The sequence below is a fragment of the Cheilinus undulatus genome, linkage group 22, assembly GCF_018320785.1.
Source record: "Cheilinus undulatus linkage group 22, ASM1832078v1, whole genome shotgun sequence".
Lineage (NCBI taxonomy): Eukaryota > Metazoa > Chordata > Actinopteri > Labriformes > Labridae > Cheilinus > Cheilinus undulatus.
In genome coordinates this window covers 32,311,461-32,337,259 of record NC_054886.1, presented here as the reverse complement: position 1 = coordinate 32,337,259, position 25,799 = coordinate 32,311,461, and the positions used below count along the sequence as shown (strand labels likewise).

At 39.4% G+C, this 25,799-nt stretch overlaps 3 protein-coding genes across 4 annotated transcripts in view; 2 read left to right on the top strand and 1 right to left on the bottom strand.

Moving 5' to 3' along the window:
• The window catches only part of LOC121504571 (F-box/WD repeat-containing protein 7-like), a 49,239-nt gene extending 41,417 nt beyond the window's left edge, over positions 1-7,822 (top strand). For both annotated transcript variants that reach the window (XM_041779462.1, XM_041779463.1), the window contains 6 exons: positions 1,856-2,037; positions 2,126-2,351; positions 2,764-2,830; positions 3,045-3,188; positions 3,635-3,784; positions 3,869-7,822. In XM_041779462.1, coding sequence (XP_041635396.1) covers positions 1,856-2,037; positions 2,126-2,351; positions 2,764-2,830; positions 3,045-3,188; positions 3,635-3,784; positions 3,869-4,002 — 903 coding nt within the window. In that variant the 3' untranslated portion in view covers positions 4,003-7,822. The remainder of the gene's footprint in view (positions 1-1,855; positions 2,038-2,125; positions 2,352-2,763; positions 2,831-3,044; positions 3,189-3,634; positions 3,785-3,868) is intronic.
• An 8,172-nt stretch (positions 7,823-15,994) lies between these two features.
• LOC121504529 (butyrophilin subfamily 3 member A2-like) lies at positions 15,995-22,099 on the top strand. The gene is made up of 6 exons (XM_041779391.1): positions 15,995-16,053; positions 17,565-17,658; positions 17,748-18,092; positions 18,519-18,791; positions 21,474-21,572; positions 21,786-22,099. The coding sequence occupies exons 2-6, from the start codon at positions 17,574-17,576 to the stop codon at positions 21,800-21,802; spliced, it is 819 nt and encodes a 272-aa protein (XP_041635325.1). The 5' UTR covers positions 15,995-16,053; positions 17,565-17,573; the 3' UTR covers positions 21,803-22,099.
• Positions 22,100-22,274: 175 nt separating this feature from the next.
• Positions 22,275-25,782, bottom strand: anapc10 (anaphase promoting complex subunit 10). Its single transcript, XM_041779392.1, has 6 exons — positions 25,638-25,782; positions 23,334-23,449; positions 23,165-23,255; positions 22,902-23,022; positions 22,752-22,805; positions 22,275-22,616 (listed from the first exon to the last, which is right to left on the bottom strand). Exons 2-6 carry the CDS (start codon positions 23,446-23,448, stop codon positions 22,437-22,439), a joined length of 561 nt encoding a protein of 186 aa, XP_041635326.1. The 5' UTR covers position 23,449; positions 25,638-25,782; the 3' UTR covers positions 22,275-22,436.
• Between the last annotated feature and the right edge of the window lie 17 nt (positions 25,783-25,799).

Genomic DNA, 25,799 nt, shown 5'->3' with positions numbered 1-25,799 from the left:
GAGACATGGAAAACATCTTCTCTGCTAAGAGAAGCTTTTGAGATCTGATTAAACTTCGTTTCTACAGCTATATCCAAGCTAATGGATACCGTGGCCTAAGCCATTGTAGCCAATGGCTTACAAAACAACTCAAACCCCCTGTAACACTTGCAAACTCATTGCAAAGCAGGTCTGTAGAAGAGCAAAAACATCTTTTCTGTCATGGAAAGCTTTCAGTGTGGCTCTTAGCTCTTTTTTAATAAATATTTTCCAGTTTTGATAAAGCTGATGCTAAGCTATAGCTACATCCCAGCTTATCGCTACACTGGTAGAAGCCATTGCTATCAGCTCACAGTACAAGAAAACCCCGCCTGTAGCTACCGCCTCGTCCTCCTGAAATATGGTGCCAATTGTTCAGAACTGGTCGGCACAGACATTGTGGATTGGAGCTTTTCAAGATTTGTTGATGACAGTCTTGTAAATCCATCTGCTGGTTAACTAAACCTAAAAGGCATTTTAATCTGAAGACTTGGACTACGACTTCTTGAATAATGGCTAAAATTCATGGTTATTGCAACACGATGCTAAACCTTTAGCCTGTTTATGGGAATTTCCATTATGTGTTAGCATCAAGCTAAAGAACACAGATGAACATCCTTATCCTTTTGAGACCATCTTTTTTTGTTTAAAGTATCTGCCAGTGAATAATGTGAATAGTAATTGTCCTTGAATTGCACATCCCTACTCTAAACAGACAACCTGTGATATTCCATTGAAGAAACTTTCTTTTATTCAGAATAACATGGTAATGTAAAACCATGAAATATTGTGATAGAATTAGAGGGATAACTGGATATCAGGTCCATGTGTTTGCCATTTTGCAGTGAGTTTTATTATCCAATCTTTTACTAGCAGTGAAGTGTTTTAATGAGTTGTTTGTATTTGAATTGACCTGAAGGATCTAAGTCTTCCTCCTCTGACTCCACGACTCAGCGTCTCTCTCTGGTTTCGGTTGAACATTCTTTAACAGACACGCCTACTCCCGCTCCTTCGTCTCAACCTGCCCTTTACCGCGTGTGTGCGCTCCCTGCAGAAAGAAAAACACACACACCCACACGTGTTGCCCGCAGCGATGGCGAGGTGTGTCGTTTCCGCTCTTTGTCTGTAAAAAAAATAAAAACTGGAGGCCGTAAAATGAGAATTATCTTTACGAGCAGACGTGTTGACAGTTTATCAAACAGCTGCTGAGAATCAGACGGAGGTGTTTCACCGCTGCTGCAGCCTTGCTGCAGGTTTTTATCTCTCCTACAGTTAACAGGGGCTGAAGTTTGCCACTGTTACCATGGCAACCACCACCACAACACCGTCAAGGTGAAACTGCATATTTGAGCCGTGTACGTGTTCTTCAAGGGGAGATGTGAGAGCAAATATTGACACTCAGACTGTTATTATAGAGACAGGCTGACAAAGATGGAGGAAAGTGAAGTTACACTGTTTAACAACAGTCTGTAAATGCCTGGGAAAATAGGAGACCAGTTGCTGGAGATTTGGGAGAGGAATGTTGTTCCATTCATATCTGATGTAGGATTCTAGCTACCCCGTTGTGATAAAATATGGGTGTATGAGATTTGGCAGTCATTGCAGTCTATTTATTTACGTTTTATACAGTGCCCCAACTTTTTTGAAATTTGGGTTGTGTATTCTCAAACAAGTCACCCCCTACTGGAGATTAAAAGTAATCCAGGTTAAAAGCATTATACCAGGAGGAAACATCCAGCTGTGATGAAGTCTGTTAGCCGTCATACATTCTGACTTTAATGTGCTATTAAAAAGGTGTACCGGCCCTATAAGTAATAATTATCTCTCTCTATTTCAGTGTCTGCGGACGTTGACGGGTCACACCGGCGGCGTGTGGTGCAGTCAGATGGCAGTCGCCACGGTGATCAGCGGCTCCACTGACCGGACGCTGCGTGTGTGGGACGCAGAGAGCGGCGAGTGTGTGCACACGCTGTACGGGCACACGTCTACGGTGCGCTGCATGCATCTCCACGGCAACCGGTAACTATTCAGCACACACACACGACCAGGAAGAGCTGTCCTGATTGGCTGTCCCTGCTCTGATGTCATACCTTCTCCTCTCTCCTAGGGTGGTGTCAGGCTCTCGGGACACGACGCTGCGAGTGTGGGATGTCTCTACGGGTCGCTGCGAGCACGTGCTGACGGGTCACGTGGCAGCGGTGCGCTGTGTTCAGTATGATGGGCGCCGCGTGGTGTCAGGCGGATACGACTACATGGTGAAGGTGTGGGATCCCGAGACGGAGGCATGTCTGCATACGCTGCAGGGACACACGAACAGAGTTTACTCATTGCAGGTAAAGAACCAACTAATCAGAGCTCAGTGGGCAGCTGATGAAATTGTTAATTTACTAATATTTAAGGCTTATATATTATCTATTACAGCTGTTACATTAAACCGATATTTTGGCTGTAAATATCAACAGAAACTTTTAAGGTACCACATATAATGCAGATGTATTGCGCATCTCTCGTTTTTTGTACAGCTGGCAGTGTTTTTAAAGTAGTTTGCAGTCTATAAATGCCTCAGGTGATGTTTCATGAGTCATTAAATGTTTTGACTGATACATTTTGAGAATAAAATTGATTGATTATTATTATTGATTATTTCAAGAACCTCCGTCCCTCTCTTCAGCTGTCTAGGATTCTCGGTGTTTAAGAAATCATTAATCTCTTGTTTTACATTCATAATGCCTTTTTCTCCCACAGTTTGATGGTGCATTTGTTGTGAGCGGCTCTTTGGACACTTCGATCAGAGTCTGGGATGCAGAGACAGGTAGGCCACTGATCCAAGACGATCTGCAGACCCCCTTTCTCAGACATCTGTTTTGCAGACCACCTCTTTCAGACCTAACCATTGTCAGGATGAAGATACGTGCATAAACTTTTTAAATGCCTATGAAAAATACTCTTATAAGACCAATTCATGAAGAAATAAACTTTATTATCAGAAAAATCGGCTAAGTAACAGTCTGGTGTTTCTTGTCCAGGTGGGTGTGTCCACACGCTAACAGGTCACCAATCTCTGACCAGTGGCATGGAGCTGCGTGACAACATCCTGGTGTCTGGAAACGCTGATTCTACGGTACGAGTGTGGGATGTCCGGACGGGACAGTGTCTCCACACGCTGCAAGGTAAGAAAAAGAGACTAAAATGGACAATTTTCTATCACATTTATACGACAGATACAGATAACTAAGAGGCCAAACATCATCTAGTCCCATCTAGGTATAGCTATTTTAAGGGCTTTATCTCGGACATAGAGTAGATTTATATGTATCAGAAACATTTGACAATTTAAAGCTGCAGTCACAATAAGAAATAACACAGCATCTGATCTGCAATGGAAATAATCATAGTTGTAGCCCTTGAACACACACTCTAATGATTAATCTTTATGGCAAGTCACTTTTATTAATGTAGTCCAAAATCAGTTGTTTGCCACAAGGGGACGCCCTTTCTTTATTTGAAAAAGGACAGAAAACAAGATAACCATCCAGTGAGATTTCTTATTCTCTGAGAGTTAAACGTAGTTGTTTCGTTGATGTCAGCAGTTACAGTTCTCCTCTGTCTCCTTCAGGTCCAAACAAACACCAGTCAGCAGTGACGTGTCTTCAGTTCTGCAGAGGTCTGGTTCTGTCCAGCTCAGATGACGGGACAGTCAAACTCTGGGACCTGAAGACTGGAGCCTGGCTGAGGGACGTGGTGGCACTGCACAGCCGAGGATCAGGTAAGGACCAAAAGACCCTCCCCCTGTATTTACACCTGTTCCTGAAAACTGAATCTTAACCATTTCTCTTTCCTTTCTCGTCAGGTGGTGTCGTTTGGCGAATCAGAGCGTCCGACACCAGGCTGGTGTGCGCCGCCGGCAGCAGAAACGGGACAGAGGAGACCAAACTACTGGTTCTGGACTTCGACCTTGACGAGGCGAGGAAAGAGAGTGACTGAAGTGGACGCATCATCAGAGGAAATAACACCTCCATGGAAAAAGAACTGGAGTTCCAAAAAGAATGGGACGTTTTTTGACCAAAGTGAAATGTGGATTTTACAAACACCCAGTCATCGTACAGAGAGGAAGTGTGATTGGTCGATGATTTTCTAATTCATAGCTTTCATGTGACGTCACAAAGTCATGGAACTGCAACCCAGATGGCAAGGAAGTCTTCCTACTGCTGCACACTGTAGAGAAGTTGATAGTCTGGGTTGACACCTACGTGTTTTAACCAGCTTTGATTTTCATTTTTGGAGGTAAAGAAAACTGTTCAACTGGAGGCACTGCCTTAAGAACACCATCAGAGAAAGAAAACTCAGAGAGGAGCAAATATTTGATACAGAATTTAAATATCAGAGAATGAAAATACCCAGTGCCTCAGCGCCACCTAGTGTTGAATGACAACTGCCGCTGTTTTGGCTCCCTTGTGCTCTCTGGGCTTTTGTGCAGTCCAATGACTGAAAAATATGAATTATAACATACCGGAAGAATGTCCCCCAACAGTCACACGGACAGGAATGAATGTGACATAAGTCCTCATAATGTTTGCTGATTTGATCGGTCCCCTCTTGTCACATGAACAGGAACAAATGTGGAACGCCCTGATTGGCTGTGCTAATTTGATGGTCCCCAAATCACTACATGGACCAGAACGAATGTGACACAACTGGTCCTTTTAAGGCCGCATAGACAGGAATGAATGTCTTTTTTATGGTCCCTAATCGTCACATAAACAGGAGAGAATGTTACCAACGTCCTGTTTGGCTGGAGGAGAAACGGATGCTTTCAGAGAGAGAACAAATACATCATGGACACCAAATACGGATGATTAAAAAAAAAATTAAAGCTGACATGGACGCAAAGCAAGATGGCTGCCACAGTGAAGCTGGATTAATAACGTAAACGGGGTCTTATGGCGAGACAGATGAATGTTTTCTGACTCTTTCTGACAGAGACAAGAGAACGTTGATAGATGGACTGGAGGAAAATACGTTTATGGTTGACGGGCATTGACTCACTTTGCTGCTGAACCAATGAGGAAGTCAATGTTCCTGATAGAAACCAATCAAACTGAACCAAATGTTGACGGTCGGAGACATGGAGCAACTTTTGAGGCAATGAAGACGGGCACAAACCAAACCTCATACTCAGTATTCTTTTGATCCACGTCTGATTGTGTCCTGTTTTGTCTTTTTTCTCCTCAGTTGCCAGTGAAGTTGCTGGTGTTGTTGCCTCTAAAAGTTGCTGGCGTGTTTCAGCCGTGCAGTACTGTAACATATGTAGAGTTTGGAGAGGAGAAGCGTAATCTTCACTGTTGAGATGTGGAAATCAGCCGGCGAATTTTGGGAACCCAGACGGAAGCAGAGCCTCACACCTGAGAGTCAGAGTTCCACTCACTTTGAATCAAGATTGGAAAAACAGCAGAGGAGGATTAAAAGTGACCTTTACAAACCCTGACACATTAACTGTGCTCTGAATCACTCACAGGCCCACACTTTAAAGATTTATGCTGCGATTTTTGCTCGTAATGCAAATCCTCTGGCTGCCTGTTCCTGCCAAAAGTAAAATTAAAAGCAGAAATGTGGCGATCACTTTTAATAGCTGCTTGGCTCCAGCAGTAGAGGACATTCACAGAGAGGCTGCGGTCCATTTAGCTGCTAGGACTATTTTAAATATCTGCAGTGAATTAAAGACCTTAAAGGGTTCACTGAACGCTAAACAACTCTCAGAATCAACAGGTTTAAATGAGACTTTTTCAAATTCAGAATTATTTTTTCCATTTCTGCAAACATGCTTAAGAAAGAGGGTTTTCAAGGTTAATCGCATTAACCACTATCAATTAAGGTCCACAATTAGAACACTATTGTTTTTTAATTGTGATTAATCTTGTGATTTATTAAGCAACATTGGCGTCTCTGTAGCCGAAGAGATGCTCCCTAATTTCTCATTTCATTTTTGGGCAAATCAAAAGTCATCTGAACATTGTGTTATGAAATATTTACCTTTCTACTGTCCCTTATTTCCTATCCAATCCATAAAAAACTCCTTTTTTCTGTTGTTTGTGTGGAAAATGTCAATCTACCTCTAAAAGCTGGTCCAAAGAGGACGTCTGTTACCTTAAGTTTAAAACTGAGTAGATCAAAAATGACACAAAAAGTGGAATTTTAAAATGCAGTGGAATTGATGCAATTAATTATGATTAACTACAACAATTCTGAGATTAGTTGCAATTGTTTTATGTCTTTGTCAGCCTTAATAAAGATATGTAAGACTTGATTTAAAGGCAAGTTAAATCAACTTAATTCACTCTTTAACCTTAATTTTTTTCCATACAGTAAGGACCTTCTTTACCTTAATTCCTGACCTGATTTCATCATAAATCAGCTTAAATATTGAGGAAAATTAAAATCAAAAACTCGAAAATAACAGCAAAGTCACTTAGGTGTGGTTTTCAAACCCCGTAGACCACTTAGATGTTAAAATCTGAACACTAAAATACTTAAAAAGCTAAATTTTCTATGTAGTTATTGATTATCAAAGAAGTCCTATTTAGTATTTTCACTTTAGAATACTTTGTTTTGATCTTTGCCATTTGTTTTCTGATTTTTTTGTAGTTTTTTTATTAAGAAAATATTTTTCGAATTTAAATATTGAGTATATTATTCAAAACGAATGAAGCTGCTATCAGATGCTAACAGATTAGCATTCCCTATTCATAATAATCCCTAATCTGAATAAACATCATCATTCTGTAGACAGCGCCTCCCATAGGAAAACCTCCCGTTTATTTACTTTAAAGCGGGTTTGATTATCAGCGGAAAAGTCGTAACCGTCTAATGTAGACTAACCACGAGCTAAATGATGGTGTATTCTCCCATAGAAGTCAAATTTTATGTAATATCAACCTCATTTAAAGAAAATCAGGGTTTATTTGTGATATAGAGGAAAAGAACTACACTACCCACAATCCCCGAGTGTTAGAGTGATAAAGCAGTGCATGCTTCAAAAGTATATACACTATGTGAAACACTATAAATACAAAAACTACAAGATATTTATCAACAATTAAAACACTACAGTGTAGATAAATGTGAGAAAAAATGTCCATGTATGTTTTAAAAGTTGGCAGAGCTATTATCCACTTTGAATCAGAAGGGATTGTGGGGGATGTAGTTCCTCTACTGCTGAACTCAGCCTCTTCCCTTTCTCTGTTGAATCAAATGTTTTACAGTCCTGTGTGTTGAGGAGCTGGTCGGCCTTAAAAGTATAGATAAAGGAAAATGAACCTCCCGTCCCAGAGCTGCTACTCACTCTTCACCACTGATTATTTCATGACTTTCACAACTAAAAAAAAGAAAAGCACAATTTGATCATTTTGTCCTCTCTGAGCTTCCATAGACTCTATTTCTTTATTCAAAGTCTAGATCTTCAAAGTTACCCCTAAGCTCGTGAAATATTTACAAAACAATATATAAATAATAAAAACTAACTCCCGTTAGATATTAATCTGATAAGCTGTTGTTGCCAGGCAACACCTCCAGCCAATAAGCAGAGATTTGGGTGATGTTTCCCCCGGCAACAAGTGGTATTTCAGTCTCTTTTGACAGAGACACTGACCTTTCCAGGTGTGAGGCTCTGTTGTCATCGTGTAAAATAGTGTAAATAAAAAAAGAGGATGTAAATATTCAGCTTTTTTATAAAAGAAACAGAAAATATTCATGATGGAGAAAAAGATGGGGGATGAAACAGATCAATAAAGATGACTTTTATAAAATATTTACTGTTTGACTTGTTTTTTCACTGTGAATTTAAAGCACTCGCAACAATGCAAGTTATGAAATGTACCCGATATTTTTCTTCATTCTTAAAGAGAAAAACTGAAATTCTGATCTGTAAGCTGTGATTTATTTCTCATTAACAGAACTTTCTTGCCTAAATAAATATTTTGTTACTGTTTATTTGAAAATGTATGAAAACATTTTAAGTGTCTTCTTAATAGCAATAGATAGGTTTTGATACCAGAGGCCATTCTTTTCTCATTACAGGTTCTCTCATTTAAGGAGCCATTAAGGCATTTGTTCTATTTTTGGTGAATGTTTATACTCAGAGATGTACATTTTTGCCACCACAGGTAACTTATTCATAAAAAGATCAACTGAAGCAGCCGAATGACAGCAGTCAGGCCTGCCCATAGAACTGGCTGGGCCCATGAAAAACACAGAGAACAGGCCATCCCTGGCTCTCTTTATTATTTACTGGTGATTTTAGTGCATGTGTGTTGGATCAGTAGCATTAGTGTTAGCATCCTGGCTAAGAGCTCCCTCACTTTGGAGCAGAAAAATGTGTGAAGCTATTGTTGGGTTCTGTTGTTAAAGTTATCCATGTGCAACTTTTCAACACTTTTTGTTTCTGCAACTTTAAACCCATTTATCCCACTGTTGTTTATTTTTGTCCCATTATAGCCACTTGTTTCCCATTTTTTTCAATTTCCTTTTGTTACTTTTAATCCACCATTTCTGTTGTTGCTCACATTCTGCCCTTTTACTGCCCCTTTTGCCACTTGTTTGCCACTTTTAACCCATTTTTTGCAACTTTTAACCCAATTATGCCAATTTCTGCCAAATTTTGCAACTTATTTTTGCCCATTTCAACCTCTTTATAGCCACATGTTGGCCATTTTTGCCACTTTGTTTTGCCTTTTTAAACCATTTTGCCATTTATTGCCAGTATTTGCCACTTCAAATCAATTATTGCTCTCATAAAGCCCATTTTGCCACTTTTGATGTTCAATATCCATTGTTTAGGATACCTAATTTAACCACTTCTTTTTGCCTCTTTTAACCCATTATGCAATTTATTGCCATTTTTGTCAATTAAAATCAATTTGTGCCCTTTTTTTGCACACTTTTGCCAGTTTGTGCCAATTTCTGCCCACTTTGAGCTTGTTTTTGCCAATTGTTTTGGCCTCTTTTATCCCTTTATTATATTCATTGCCTTTCTTTTCCACTTTTAACTCATTTCCCCCTCCTTTTTTGCTCATTTTTGTCATTTATTTTGGCCCATTCTAGCCCCTATAAAGACACTTCTTGTCCATTTTTGCTACTTTTTACCAACTTTTGCCCATTCCTACCCATATCATTGCCACTTTAAAGTCACTGTTGCCAACTTTTGCAACTTCTTTTTGCCTTTTTTAATCCATTATGCTATTTATTGCCATTTTTGGTCAATTTAAATCAATTTGTGCCCACTTTAAGCTGCTTTTTTACACACTTTTGCCAATTTGTGCCACTTCCTGCCTACTTGTAGCTTGTTTTTGCCACTTCTTTTTTCCTCTTTTATTATACTTAATATATGATACTTATTGCCTTCTTTTTTGGCCCATTCTAGCCACTATAAAGCCACTTGTCACCTATTTTTTCCACTTCTTTTTCCCTTTTATATCCATTATTCTCTGTTTGCCCTTTTTTGCCACTTTAAACCACTTTGTGCCCGTTTTGCCATTTTTCTACACATTTTTTTGCCACTTTTTACCCAATTTGGCCAGTTTCTGCCCATTTTGTTGCCACTTTATAGCCACTGTTGTCCATTTTTGTCATTTCTTTTGGCTTCCTTATTTATTGCCCTATTTGGCCACTTAAATCTGTTTTTGCCACTTCTTTTTGCACATTGTTGTCATTTCTTTGCCCAATTTTGCCACTTTGAACCCAAAAATTTGTTTTATGAATATGAGGGGAGTTTTCTCATTACAGGCTTATACACAGAGATGTCTGCGTAGAGTCAGTGATGGCCATCCTACCAGCTCATACGGAGTACTGTGATGGGTACGTGTATCAGAGTTTGTTATAAATGTTAAAGCACTGTGACACAGATTCTATGAGGTGGAGTACAGACGAGGAAGTGTTGCATGCTGGGTATGGTCAAAAATCCAGTATCAGGATCAGGAGGTGTGCTGCCTTCGCTTTTAAACTGCTACCATTTATCAGCTTTAGTTTTTTCATAATATAACTTTAAAAATGATTGAAATTCTAAAAGTTTTATTTGATTCAGTCTTTCTCATTCATTCTGTGGTCTGAGATGATTTTTGCTCATTACCATGAAGGGAAAATCCTCTTTTATGTCTTTAATGACTTTCTGACATGGTTTTTCTGCAGATCTTTGGCGTTTACTGGTTGAAAACTAGTTTAATGAGTTGGTTAATTCTCAAGTTAATTGCTGATTATTTTAATGGGATGTTAATTACATCTGTAGATTAGGTGAAGAAGCAGAGTGTCTCTGTGAATGTAAATCACTGCAGAAATACAACTCGCTGTGTCTGCAGCCTGTTTGGCCCAGAAACTGATGAGGAGGTTGCTATGGTAACCATGCAGACGGGGACTAAACTTCATCGGCGACTGGTTCCCCACAAAAATACCTGCAAGCACACGTGTGCACGAATCCTGGGAAATTCAGAATACAGTCATATCAGAGCAGCTTAAGTAAGAATTTACTGTATTAACTATCTACAGCTGTAACTGAAGTTTTAACAGTAAATGAACCACTAAAATATGCAAAAATACCTCATCACAGAGGTGTCAGTCTGACTTATGTCATAAGGTGGCGCTGTAGAGTGACATTAACCTCTAAACTGGCCCAGATTTAAAGATAAATACATTTGAAAGGGTTAAAATAAGCTGCATTTATTAAAAATCCAGGAGAAAGATTACAAAGAGGTGCATACATGTGTGTGACTGCACACCTCTCATCTATTACCTATGAGGCTTTGCAGCTTTTTGACAGCACAATAGTAATTCCCATCAGGGCAGTAACACACATCCATGATCAGCGGTAGAGCACAAAGTTCCAACATTCATACTGCACAAATAGATTATGATAAACTTTTAAAGGTACAGTACGTGAAATTTTACCATGAAATGTTGACAGTGATTTTATAAAAATGACCATTATATATTTTAGTTAAGTACTTAATTATGTCAAATATTTCCAGCGGTTTAATCTTCATTTTGACACTTACGGGATTTTTCTCATCATGGTGGTATCATGAGAGACAAGCATGTTAAAGACTGCTACATAAGGTAGCATGAGTGCTACAGGAAGCGGCTGTTCTGTTGCTGTAACTGTCTCATTTATATCACCTATACTGCAGTCAGCCACAAGGGGGCGACTGAGATATTTCTGCTACATATTTCTGATGTTGTCAGTCCCTGAGTTTGAAGCTTGAATGTTACATCATGTTTAGGTTAAAACAGGGGTCATCAAGTATGTTTGCACAAGGGCCAGGTTTAGTCTTGACAGAGTCTCTGGGTGCCAGACTTCCAAATAAAGAAAAATTAAATCAATATATTTTTCTGATAAACATATTTTATTGGTATTTGCATTTTCTTTCAAAAGGCAGGACATTTTTTAGGTATTACCAGTGAGATATACATATAATGCCATAGACCACAAGGAGATGGGCGTGCCCACAGAGTTGACTGGGTTCCTGAAAATCCCAGAGAATGGGCCATCATAACTATGATTAAGCACCAGTATGAACTCATGTTTCACACTTTTCACTACTTCGCTGCTTCTTTCTGCCATTTCTACAACATTCTGTGCCAGTTTTAACCCATTTTTGCCACCTTCTGCTGTTTAATCTCTCTTTAACTCACTTTCATGCCTTTTCGCTACTTTGCCATTGGCTATTTTTGCACCATTTTGCCACTTTTCTTCCATTTTTGGTACTTTTTGCCCTTTTTTGCCTCTTTGACACATTTTTTTTTACCATTCTTTAACTCCTTTAAACTGTTTTACTTGCCTTTCTTATCCCGCCTTTATCCATTCTTGCCACTTTTCATCTATTTTTGCTTCTTTTCATTACTTTTTCAACATTTTCGCCACTTTTAACCCATTTTTGATATACTTTTTGCCCCTTTTTTCCTTTTACACTAATGGTTTGCCACATATTAACCTCTTTTCACTACTTTTACTGCAAGATTTTGTCGCTTTGTGCCACTCCACAACCCATTTAGATGCTTATGGCTCATTTTTGCCACTCTCTAACCCATTTTCACCACTTTATCTGGCCATTTTTGCCAGTTTTAACCCCCTTTTTTTAAAAAAATATTTACTAATAATGGCTGACAAGTGATTTTCTGTAAAAACAGATCAAATGTCATTCTAAAACTATTTGAATATTGATTGCTTTTGGAGTGGATTTAACAGCTGCAGACGTTTAAAGCCAAAAGATACTCTTAAACAACATTTTCTTTTCCTGCTTCTCTGAATGTAATGACCTTCTGGGGGCCAGACAGGAAGCTTTGGGGGCCACCAGTTGATGATCAGTGGGTTAAAACATGCTAAAGGACTTTTTTATTCACAGGCAGAGAAAAGTGCGAGTGGAGAGGGAAGCTGACACCAAGAAACGTATAAACCAAGAATCGACTGATAAGTCTGTTTATTGGCCCTCTTACAGAAATGTTAAATCTGTGTGCCTCTATTTACTGATAATTTTGTTACGTTGAAGGTTTCTATTTAGACTTAGAGAAAAAAACTACTTTAACATCATCATGGGTAAAATAGCAAATAAAACAGCATGTGAAACAGTAAAATAAAATCTTAAAGATAATGTTTGTTCACTTTCTTAGACGTAGACAGGATAAGGCACAAGGAACATTTCTAAAAGGAGGACTAGTTTCAGTGAGGATAGGTGCCCCTGTGTCCTATGTCATAAAACACTGTAAAAGTTCCCTCTTAGATGAAGATAAAACCTGATGAGAATCCTTCAGGGTGCCTTTTCATTGGACAGACTTAAAGGTCACATATTTTACCCCATTAAGACAAGTTTATATTGGTCTCAGAGGTCCCAAAAGAATGTCCAGTATAGGATTTTTGCATGTCTAAAAGCCCCTCTGTTTCAGCCCTGCTCAAAACGAGCTGTCTGTCTCTTTAAATGCTAATGAGCTGTTTGACTCCGCCCCTGACTCCCCATGACTAAAGATCCACATACATAATTAGCCAGTTCTCACTGTAGAGCAGAGAGAAAACTGATTAAACTCACAAGCACTCATGCACCAGACTAAAGGAGCAGCTCTGAATATTCCAGGTTAAGCTGCGTGTTTGCAGACGTGTGTATGGATTATTAAAACAGCTGATAAGGTCGAGAAAAACAGAATCACAGGACTGGGACTCATTCATGAATCTGTGTGCATAAAAGATCACAAACATATCGACTGAACCACATCAGAGTTTGTTTATCTGAGGGAATAAATTCAGTGTGTGGGTGTGTGTGGGGGTGTGTGCATGTGTGTTTTTGTGTGTCAGTAGATCTGAGACTGAGAGGGTGGAGAGTAATCCAGATTAACGGAGATACACGCTCTCACAGATCAATCACTGTAATTCAACTAAAGCAGGACCGCTCTGATTGGCTCAAGTGGTTTCAGTTACTATGGCAACCACACTCTCTCTCCATCCCCCGAGTAAACACAACATACTAGTGTGTTTACTCCAAGGATCCCCTAAACCACCATCCTTCTCCAGATCAGAAAATGAAAAAGGGAAGGGTTCTGAATGGACAAAAGTATTTGGTCACACCTGTTAATTATTGAATTCAGGTGTTTCAATCGGACCCACAGGTGTATAAAATCACAACCTGGCCATGCAGACCACATTTACAAATATTTGTAATCCTAAACGGTCGTTCTGAAGCGCTCAGCCCTTAAAGCGTGGTGCTGTGATGGATACCATCAGTGTTAATTTCATCGACTAAAACTATGACTAAAACTATTGTTCACAGCCTTTTTGTATGACAAAAACCAGACTAAGACTAACAAAAATAGATCTGTGATGACTAAAACTGACCGAACTGACCTAAACTAAACTTAAGTTTTCATCAAGATGACTAAAACTAGACTAAAATGTAATGTAGTTTTTGTTGGACATTCAAAATCTGTAATATTTTGCCACTGTGGGTAAATCTGTCAAAAACAATGCAGCTGTATCTATTCTGCCTCTCAGCTGTAGAAAGCAGGGACCCCAGGTTTGACAGGGTGCAGAGAACACACTACCATGATTTGGTACCAGATTTAGGCAAGAGAATAAATGCTTGGACTAAAAGTAAAGACTAAAATGTGAGGACTTTTTATGGACTAAAACTAGACTAAGATGTTTTGGGTTTTCGTCAATTAAAACTAGACTAAAACTAAAAAGGACAGAAATGACGAAAATGGGACTGAAGCTAAAATTCATTTGATTTAAAAACTAAGACTGAAATTAAAAATTAACATTTGATGGCACCTTTGCAATAAGACGGTTCATGATATCCCATCCCTGCTGGATATTCCACAGTTAGCTGTAAGTGATATAATTAGGAGGTGGAAGAGTTTAGGAACAACAGCAACTCAGCTACAAAGAGGATGACCATATAAAATCACAGATTTTCACCCCTGCTCCTCACCAGCTCTGTAAACTTTTCCAAAAGTTGCCAACTATGGCCTACTATTTGGCAAAAATGGAGGGAAAAAGACCCCAACATCCCCAGCTTCACCAACATTCCACCCTCTGTCATCAAAGATGATGTCATCAGAGTTTATGAATGACAGCTAAGATGCATGGTGTGTAAAAGTTGCCTAACCTCATGAATGGTGGAGGCTGTTAGAGCTGCAACAGGGGGACCAACTCTACATTAAAGGACATTGGTTTGAATACGATGCCATTACAGTCCCTGCTGGTGGAATGATTAGGCGGGCAAATACTTTTGTCCATGTAGTGCAGGGGTGTCACACTCAAGGCCTGGGGGTCAAATCCAGCCCATGGCACAGTTACACCTGGCCCGCAAGATCATATCATATTCTTATTTTAAGTGGCTCTAAAATATAAGGTCTGCAGATTTCCTACAGTATAAAAATGTAAACTTAACCTTGATGAACTGAACAAATCCTTAGGTCATAAAAATGTGAAAACATATAAAGGGTAAAAATAATTAGGTAAAATGAAATGTGGGAAAAGAAATTAATTTGTGTTTTAATTTCAAATTTTCAATTTTGTATTGCACAATTATGACTTCTATCTTTATTTGGACTTTCATTACATATTTTAACCTTTAACATTTATAATTTTCACTTTTTTATCTCATACTTTGACCTTTTCAATTCATAATTTTGACTTTTTGTCTCACATTTTGACTTTATTCATGTATAATTTTAACTTTTTATCTGGCTGTCTGACCTTTCAATATATAATTTTAACTTTTTGTCTCATATTTTGACCTTTTCAATCAATTATTTTCACTTTTTGTCTCATACTTTGACCTTTTTAATCAATTATTTTCACTTTTTGTCTCATACTTTGACCTTTTTAATCAATTATTTTCATTTTTGTCTCATACTTTGACCTTTTTAATCAATTATTTTCACTTTTTGTCTCATATTTTGACTTTATTAATGTGTAATTTTGACTTTTTATCCAGTCATTTGACCTTTTCAATTCATTATATGCACCATTTTAAAAAACCTGATTGTGACTTTCTTTTTTATACCTTTGCCTTTTAAAGCATTATCTTAACATCTAATTTTGTATTTTGACCTTTTGCAGTAAAAAGTTTGACTTTTTAATCTCAGATTTTGAGCCTTTTAACAATCATTTTGACTTTTTAAATCTCAAAATCATTCATCATTAGTACTTATTTTTTCCCCATAATGTATTACCGGTGAAAATGAGGTTGACAGTTTGGTTTAATGTGGACCCTGTTAGGCCCTCAGGTAAGACCTGAATCCAAAATCCGGCCCCTGCTGTGATTGAGTTTGACACCCCTGTTGTAGTGGATCTATCTTGCTCTGCCACCTCTCTTTTTTGACTATCTGGCTCCCTCTAGTGGTCTGGTTGTGTCAGTAAACATCAGAAACATGCAGAGGACTTCGCAGAAGTGGCCCTGATAGAGGAGGAAGGTTTTAAGACTTCCACATTCTCAGTTTGGTGAAAACAGCAGCACAGACGTTTAGAGACAGCCGAGATTTTGACGCGTCATACTGAAGGTGAGAAACTTTACATTTAACTCAATTCCTTTATGAACAGAGCAGAGCCAAAGATAAGTTAGAGTGCCTATGAGCTTAAGGTTTAACTGTGATTATAGGGAACTTACATATGAGTTATAAAGATAGTCTGAGTAAATTGTCAGATTTCATTTATTAAAGGAAAAAGCCATCCAAACCTACCTGACCCTCTGTGGAAAAGTCATCGCCCCTAAACCTAACAACTGGATGTTCCACCCTTGACGGCCAGAGAACTATCAGTGAGTGTTTCACATCACTGTGGAGGAATGTTGTCCCACTCTTCTTTGCAGAATTGTTCTAATTTGGACATATTGGAGGGTTTTCCAGCATGAACGGCCTGTTTAAGGTCAAGCCCTAGCATCTCAGTCAGATCTAAGTCCATACTTTGACTAGACCACCCCAAAACCTTCATTTTGTCTTTTTGGCTCATCCAGAGGTGGACTTGCTGGTGTGTTTGGGATCATTGTCCTGCTCCATAACTCAAGTCATCAGGATATTTTTAGTCAAATATGAGGCAAGTCTGAGTCCAGGGAGGCCTGCAGATCTTTAGATGTTCTGGGTTCTTTTGGGAGCTCCTGTAGGAGTCATGCAAGCACTCCCAAGCCAGCCTGTCCATGCAGGCCTCATATGAGTAATATGTGAGCTGCAAATTTGGGTTCCAAGTGGGTTCATCCACAGGCTCCACTGGGGCCCCACCTTGGCTATATGGACCACAAGTGTGATCTACCTGGGATCTCGAGAGATGGGGTCTATTGGGCCTTGTATGAATTGTCCAGATAGGCCCAAAACAAAATCCAGGTTGATGCGACTCGAGGGACCACCACAAATCCACTTGGGACCTGTGTTTGCACCCCACATATAGCCCATATGGAGCCTACATGGACATGCTGGCTCAGTCTTGAAGTCCTTTTGGTAGACCGGCCTCTCCTAGGAAAGTTCGCCTCTGTTGCAAGTTTTTTTCTGTTTGTGGGTAATGGCTCTCACCATGGTTTGCTGGAGTCCCAAAGCCTTTAAAAATGTCTTTGTAACCCTCTCCAGTCTAGTAGATGTCAGTGAGTGTTTCTCGTCTGTAAGTGGATGATGACTTTCACATCAGGCCAGGTAGGTTTGGATGGATTTTTCCCTAAATAAATGAAATCATCATTTAGAAAATGCATTTTGTTTTCACTCAGGTTGTCTTTGTCCAACATTAAAATTTGTTTGATGATCTAAAAGTCTGACAAATCAGGAAAGGGTCAAAGACTTTTTACAGCATTCATAGTAAAAAAGTTACCCTCATCATTTCTATCTACATGTTTGGCATTGATGGTTATTTTTACATGACTCCTCCTGCGTAGAACTCGGTAACTTCTATTTTTTGAGGTCTGTGATTCTTTTGAAAACAGGAAGTCATTCAGGTCATGAGTCACGTACAGTGCCAATGGAGAAGAAGAAAGTTAGTGAAACCAAACTAGCTGAGTCACGTGGGAAATGTTTTGTTTTCTTCATTTTAGGAGTCCAGGATGTGGCGTCCACGTGTTTCCTCCAGTCCCTGCTGTCTTTTACTTTCCCGCCACTCTGTCATTCTCCTGATACTGTCTGTTAAAGGTAAAATTAAGTACAATGCCAGAACATGCTAAATAAAAGATGTATTCATTCAGATTTCATGTGTTTAAGAATGTTTTGAATGTCTGCAGTGCGGTCTGAGTTGGTGTGTTCAGATCAGCCAATCATAGCTCAGGCTGGTGATGATGTCATCCTGCCATGTCACTTTGAACCTGCCATTAACGCCAGCTCTGAGGCGTTGCTGTGGACCAGACGTGACCTGAAGCCCGAGTTAATCCATTTTTATGAGGAGAACCAGCTGATGCGTTACGTTCTCCATCCTTCTTTTGTCGTACGAACTGAAACGGTGGAGGACGAGCTGAAGCATGGGAACGTCTCCCTGAAAATCAACAACGTGAGACCGTCCGACACCGGGACGTTTTCTCTGCTGCTGATAGGATCGAGAAAAGGAGAAGCTTCTGTGCAACTCTTTGTTGGTGAGCTACATTTAAACGCCGCCCATGCGCTCATTAAAGTCTCATTTCACTTTTAAAATCTCAGACCGCTCAGTGGACCAGTCACCAGTCACCTGCACCATCTGTTATCAAACATTTACCTTTTTACACCTCACTGTAGATGTTTTTGACTGTTTTTATCCATAGCAAGCTCTTTTTGAGTTTTTGCCATTTCCTAACACAATTACTTTATTTTCTTTCACAATAAAAGCATTAAACAAACTGGCTAAACGTACATTAACAGGGGATAATTGGAGTCATTTTGTACATGCACTCCTGCATGGTTCTTAATGTATAAGCACTATGAAGCTGCCTGCTAGTCATGTAGTGTGTCAAATCCCCCACTTCTGTTTTAAATAGTACAATAATACTTGTTTTACTGATTAAGACTGTCCACGTTTTCCCCAGTTCCCACCCTGTCCATTGATATAGTCCACAATGAAACGGGGCGTTTGGTGGTCCAGTGTAAATATGAAGGCTGGCATCCAGGCTCAGAGCTGCTGTGGCTGGACGGATCAGGAAACACCATCTCTGCTGGATCTCTGCAGTCAGTCGGGGGTCCCGATGATCATTTCACTGTCAGCAACTTAACCGTGGAGAAGAAAGACGGGGATGTGATCACCTGTAGAGTCCAGCTGAAGAACATCAACCAGAGGAGAGAAGCACAGATCCGTGTACCAGGTTATATGAGATACAGGGACGCTTCATACATTACATTGCAGACAGAAATGCCACACGGAAAAGGAAGGCTTGACTGGAAGTTGTTTACTATTAGTACTGACAGCTTTTTTTATCAGCATTACAGAGAAATTAATATCCACTCTCAGAGGTGTGACTCATCTATCAAGCATTGATAGCTGACGAATGTTACAAGACTTATATTTAATCTAACACCATCAAAATCATACTGAAGTTAACAGCCTGAAAGTAAGCTTACAAATCAGAGTTGTCCCAACTCTGATTCCACACAGTCGGGGACAGTTTTAGCAGTTTGGACCAAGGCAAAGACACATTTGGTGCTCTTCCCCATTTAGCTTAAAAGACTTGGCTAAGACAGTGGTTCCCAACCTGGGGTCCGGGGACCCCTAAGGGAGGCACCTAAGATTTCAGGGGGGGCACGGGACCCTGTCTGGTCTGACATCGTCAAAATTAGATGTTCATTTAAATACAAAAATCATGATTACAAACCTATGTACAATAGAGTATAGGGGCCATCCTAAAAGATTGAAGTATAAGGAGAATGTGTAGATTTCTAATCAAAAAGATCAAAAATTTCTTTGGAAAAAAATCCAAATTTTTTTTGATTACAAAATCTTATATTTACAACATTTCAGAGTTTCAAAAGTCAGGAATTCACAAGAAAATTAAAATGTCAGAATTTAAAAAGTCTTAAATTGACCTTAAAAACTCAATTTTTTTCTTTTAAGTTTAAAAGTTTTTAGAATCCTTATTTTACAACAGTGTAATGTGAAAAATGTACTAGAAACCAATCTGAAAACAGTGGTCATATTTTGAATTTTGGGCTTTATAATCTTAAAAATTCTTATCTGGGGTTCAGGGACATTTACCGCTTTTAAAGTCATAAACATGTATTTTTTTTTTTTAATGGACTGGACTAAGACATATCTTTTCTAGAAACAAAGAGAAAAACAGGGCATGCACAAATCTGAAATACAAAGACTAAATATCCCAATAAGTTCTTCATCAGCTTTTAGAAAAACGTTGTAACTCAAACTCAGGTGGACATAGAAAAATAAAAATGTACACCCACAATTGGTGCAATATCCATTCTCATGTCACAAATCATACATGTCTATTTAAAAAATGTTACTAAAAATAAAAAAAAATCCAGAAATTCATTATTTCAAAATGTCAAGTGAACAGTTGAACTATACTTTGCTAAGTAAGGAAGAAATATTGGAGCTTTTTCAGGGACTTGGACCTTGCTATAGGGCCAGGGGTCTTTATTTTAAAGATTTTATATTTGGGGGGCTTTTATCCTACTACTATAATCGGAGAGCTGTCTGTCTGGATGTATGTCTGTATCAACTTGCAAACCTCCCTGCTGCTCCAATTGCCATTCATACCTTTCAGAGGACTTCTTGGGTATACTGGTTCGAGACTGGAACCATGACAACCTCATAAATATGCCTAGATTTTGTATAAAACTCCAAAATTGCTGTTTTTCTGCTTCAGTTTGTTCCTCCTCACGTCCCCATCCACCAATACGACTGACATGCTGAAGCACAGTGAGCGTATTGCATTACTTCCTCTTTGTGCGGTTGCTGTTTTTGTCTTTTCTGCGCATCGATCGAGATACAGTTACATTTTCTACTCTTTGTACTTCTAATCAAAACTGTTTCATAGCTGTTGTGAGTTTAAGCGTACATATAGTTAACAACAATCACCCTCATGGTTTAGCTGCTTTTCTCTTAGCCTCTTTTTTCTCTTTAACCACAACTTAGCCTAGCTTAGCCTCCTGCTTGGTATGCCAGACGTTCTACTTTTCCCTGTCCTCCTTTACCGATAATGCTACGTTTATATAATGTACTTTATTTGTGGCTCTGGAGGACAGGGTAACTCTTTAGGAAGCGCATCTCCACGTCACTGAATCCAAACCTTTATTCTCAGCTCTAACTAGCTAGCCAGCACCTTGTAGCCAAGGATAGCCAACCTAGCGTAGCCCCCTCCAGGTTAGGGTGCAGAGCAGGGCTAGGGTTCCGGTGCAAAGGCACCCCCTCTCCAGGGATTTTTTAATGACATCTTATTTACTCCTGGCCTGTTATTTACACTGGAAATACATATTTTAATCATTGAAAGTGGTTTACATACAGATTATATTTGACGCACATCTATAAGGACTGTATCTTATGGCCATAGCCTACCTTTGCTAAATGGTAAACCTTTTAAGGATTCAGTCATGACACCCAAGGCTGCTCTGCTAGCTAGACTAATGCTAATGTCAAACACTGTAATTAGATGCTAGCAGAAGTCACATTAGCCACATCACTCTCTCTCATTATTAAAGCTAGATCAGTAGCATTCAGTCATTCATATATTTCATCCTCAGTATCTGCCTTAGACAGTCTCACTCACAAACTTCAGTTTTCACTGAAATAATGTCTATCAGCAGAACGACAGTGAGTGCTGTCAGATGGGGCTCCTTCGGGGGGGTTCCTACTGTCATTGCAAAATTTGCTCATTCTAAACCACCTCTGTAGTTTAATTTTCTGCCCTCTGGCGCCCTCCACTGGCCAGGACCCCCAAGCAGTTGCCTGCCTTTCTTCAAATACTGATGTATTGATACTGTTTATAAAGCCAGAGTTAAATCTGATTTATTTTTTTGTTTTGTTCTGATTTCAGAGGATTTCTTTGAGGAGCGGTCTTTTCACTTGACTCTTGGGATCAGTTTAACTGCTGCACTGGCTCTCATGCTTATCATCGTCACACTGGTAATATACAGTAAGTCCAATTCATTTTTTACACACAGAATAGACCTGAAAAAGGGAGGAAAGATGGTGGAATACTCATCCTAAAGCAAATAAATGTCTTATTTTGAAGAACATCCCTGTTTTTTACTCAGCCATCATAAATCTGTCTTCCTTCGTTTTCCTCCAGTTTCCTGTTTGAAGGTGAAGATCCGTGAAGTCACATATTTTTTCTTTTGTTTCTCAGAAACTAGGAGGCACTGAAAAACTATGAAGCCAAATATCACAACAGAGGTGGCTAGTGACTGACAGGACTAAACAAAAACAAAACAGGGAACCTGAGAGGAACGAAAGTTCAGCTAAGGAAGGAGGGAGGACTGCAGAACGACTGACTGAAGTTCTTTAAAAGAGACAGGACGGCCAACAGATCAGCTCCAAAGGACAGCAGCACCTCCAAGGAACAATAAAACACCAAGGAGAGATGAAGAGTCAAACCTTCAAGTCTTCTCACTGGTCTTTAACCAGTTCCAGCCTCCACATAGAGGATCCATCATTATTTTTTTTCTTCACCTTATTCTTTAGAAATGCAGATATGATTTCACTGACTTTTACAGTGAACTATGTATTTTGTATCTTTAAAACAGATAAATACTTAATTAATCCTGAAGGAATTTAAAGATTAAATGTGACTGTATAAAAAAAACAGCAGCTTTATCTTAAATACCAGTATTTATTTTTTTAAAAACAGCACATTTTATAAACGTCAAAGATGAGCAGACTCTCACTGATCATTTTTAATCAATAAATCTGCATCGTGTCTGATCAGTCTGTGTCATTTCTCCCGTTTTTCTCCACTTTCAAAACTTTCCGGGATCAAGCGGTCTCTTGTCAGTCCAGATCACCTGATGGTTCGGTACATCATAAAGTCGACCGTGGTGCATCGTGGGAACTTTCCAATGGAGCTCTCCTCCACCGGCGTGTAAACTTTGATCTGACGCATGTGCGTGTCTCGGCCGTTCTGGTGGTTGGCGAGGACGGCGATCTGGATCATGAAGGTGCTGATGGGCTCGTTAGTGCGCTGAAAACACAGAAATACACCAACTTTAGTCACGTTTTCATGTTTCTGCCACAAAACACAACGACTCAAGAAGTGACAATCACTACCTGGTTTTATAAAAGATGAAATAAAATCACAAGTTTCTGGTTTTCCTACCTGATTCAGCAGAGAGATGTGAATCCATCCACTGGGCTCCACCATCTCTAACTGCTGCAGAGAGGAAGAGAAGAAGATAGATTTAAATACCAATATTAAAACCAGACGGCTCCATCAGTCTGAGACAGTAACGTCCTAAAGATCTGTTACCCTGATCTCCTGCAGGTTGTGGAAGTTGTTGCCCACTCTGACGGAGATCTTACTCGGTGTGTAGCTCTCATCTGACTTATAATCAGCGTAAATACACAACATCTTCACTGTCGTTCTCCTCCTAAACAAAACAACACAGTACAGAAGATAAACAAGCATAAAAGCATATGAAAACCATCATCATCCATCCATGAAAAAAAAGATGAGGAGAGCCGGTCTGGGCTTGAAAACATCATACGATTCACCTGTAGGCGTCATGTTACCTGAACTGTATGTTGACTAGATGAGGCTGTGATCCGTCCGACTGCCAGTACGTCTCCAGGTTGTCGTCTCTCAGCTGATCCACTCCAAAACCTGGATGTTAGTAGAGAAACAGAGTTTAGTTAACATACCCAATCCACAAAGGTGAGATTTTGCAGATCTGGGAATGACCTGGTTTACACGAGGACAGGGACCAAACTGCCTGGGAGCCGATCTCCCGGACTGTTCCTGTCCGCTCCAGCTGCTTGGGGTCGGCGCCCGGTGGCGTCTTGCTTGGCGTGGCCATCCTAAGAACAGAATTAGTAGAAAACAGATGAAGTTAGGTTATTATTTGGTGGCTCTTCATTCTAAATCAGCAATATCAAACCAAACTTCATTTCAATTACCGACATTTTTATTGCATTTGAAGGTGTTAATCTTTATGGGTCAGGCCAGGTATGCCAGTTGTCAACCTCTACTCCTGATGGCCATCCTCCAGGCCCATGCCCCATCTCCCAGTTATCCTCCAGCTGATCCCTCCACTACACACGCCGGGCCCTCAAAAGAGTATAGTACGAATAAAAGGACCACATACCTAAAGACCCTGACTTTCACCCAGTTAAGCTACCTTTTGTCATTAAATACCACTTTTTCCTGCTTTTTGCCCATTTTTGCCTCTTCCTTTTTGCCACTTTTTCTTTCCAATTTCTGCCATTTTTCACCCTGATCCCCATTTTCGCCTCTTCTTTTGGACGCTTTTTCCCTATTTTTTGCCACTTTTTTCCAATTTGTGCCCCTCTGCACCTTTTTTTTGCCCCTTTTTGCCCATTTAAGCTACCTTTTGACATTAAATACCACTTGTTTCCTTGTGTTCCCCATTTTTGCCTCTTCCTTTTGCCATTTTTTCCCCATTTTTGACCTTTTTCACCATCTTTTGCCCATTCAAGCATTCTTTTGTCGCTAAATACCACTTTTTAACCTATTTTTTTGCCTTTTCTTGCCACTTTTGGACCATTTTTTGCCACCTGTTACTCATTTTTTTTGTAACTTCTTACCCATCTTTTCTACTTTTATCCCCATTTTTGCCCATTTTCACCCATTTTTTCTGCTTTTTACCCATTTTTGCCATTTCTTTTTGCCACTTTTTTCCAATTGTTGCCCGTTTTCACCCCCTTTTGCCCCTTTTTGCCCATTTAAGCTACCTTTTGCCATTTAAGAGGTAGTGAACACTTTAACACTTTTTTTCAACTGCACACTGAGGTATCTGACTGAACTACGATAAAACATATCAGTGTTGGTGTTATAGCTGAAATTTGCACCAAACTGGTAAAAAAATCTGGATTTTATGGCTTTTAATTAGCTCAAACATCTGCCTTGAAAAATCTTTTCTGAAAAAGTGGGGCTTATGTGATGTAGAAACCAGCCATTGTTAGATGTAACTCGTCACGCATCTTTTCAGCTTTTTATCCCCATTTTTGCCACCTTTAACTTATTTTTATGAGTGGATCCCTGGGGCTTCAGAATCCTCCAGAGGGGATCCCTAATCACTGAGTCCGACGCCTTCTAGAAGTAAAATCACAGTCCCAGAGTAAACTATGTTTATCTATGAAATTATCCAACCCGTTACTTAAGAGTTTTCAAGATTTTTTTAAGAACTGTGGAATGGGAAAACAGGGATTTAATTTCTGAAGTGTTAACAATCCCCAGTCTGTACATTTGTATTATTGTTTTCATTTTCATTTTACTTAGAAATGTCCAGTTTGACATGATAGGTTAAAGATGTGAGAGAGTGGTTTGGAAATTCCTAAAGAGACCCTTTTTACTGTTTTCAAAACATTGTCATAACAAGCAGTGGATGTTTTGTTTTTACAATTATTAACAGTACCTATAATTTCTTTCTCTTCTATTGAAATGAGAAACATTGAACAAGGATTTGTTACTATGAGCTTCGCATTTCTACATGCATCTGTAGATTAGGGATTTCCCTGTATAATTTCCTCATAGGCCAGCAATGTCAGGCCAACCTCCCTTTAGATTAATGATATTTTGACTTTTGATTGCATATTGACATGTTTTATTTGACATCCAAATACCAAAAGAGACTTTATATCAATAAATATCTCATTTAGGGAAATTCGGCATAAAAGTGACACCTACACGGACACTAGTAAGACTAAAAGTGACATTACATGTCATACTTGTTGTTGATGATGTTGTAGATCCAGACGTTAACGCTGAAAGGTAAGCTCATGGACTGTCAGAGACATTTGCCGTTGATTAAAATAACTTAAATGTTAACAATAAGGTTTAAATCTTTGACCAGTACCCGTTAGGAGACATGGCTAGGCTGTCACTAAACCAGGTAAAATGAAAACAATGCTAAATGGGGTTTGGTTGAGAGCAGCAGTTAGCCGCTAAATGCTAACATTTCTCCACTCTAGGCCCTCTTAAAGCCTCTTAACTTTAGTTAACGAGTCAAATGCGAGTCAAACTTACTGAAGATGTCGGTTCAAATCTTCCCCTTGTTATTGTGGCGCATTAAAAGCCGCTGTTTGAAAAAAAATGTCGTTAAAATCCTCTTTGTTTTGCTGCAGCTACTTCGAATCTCCCACTTCTCAGTTCAGAGTCGCCGTTGGATGACGTCACTAGAGCCGCCGC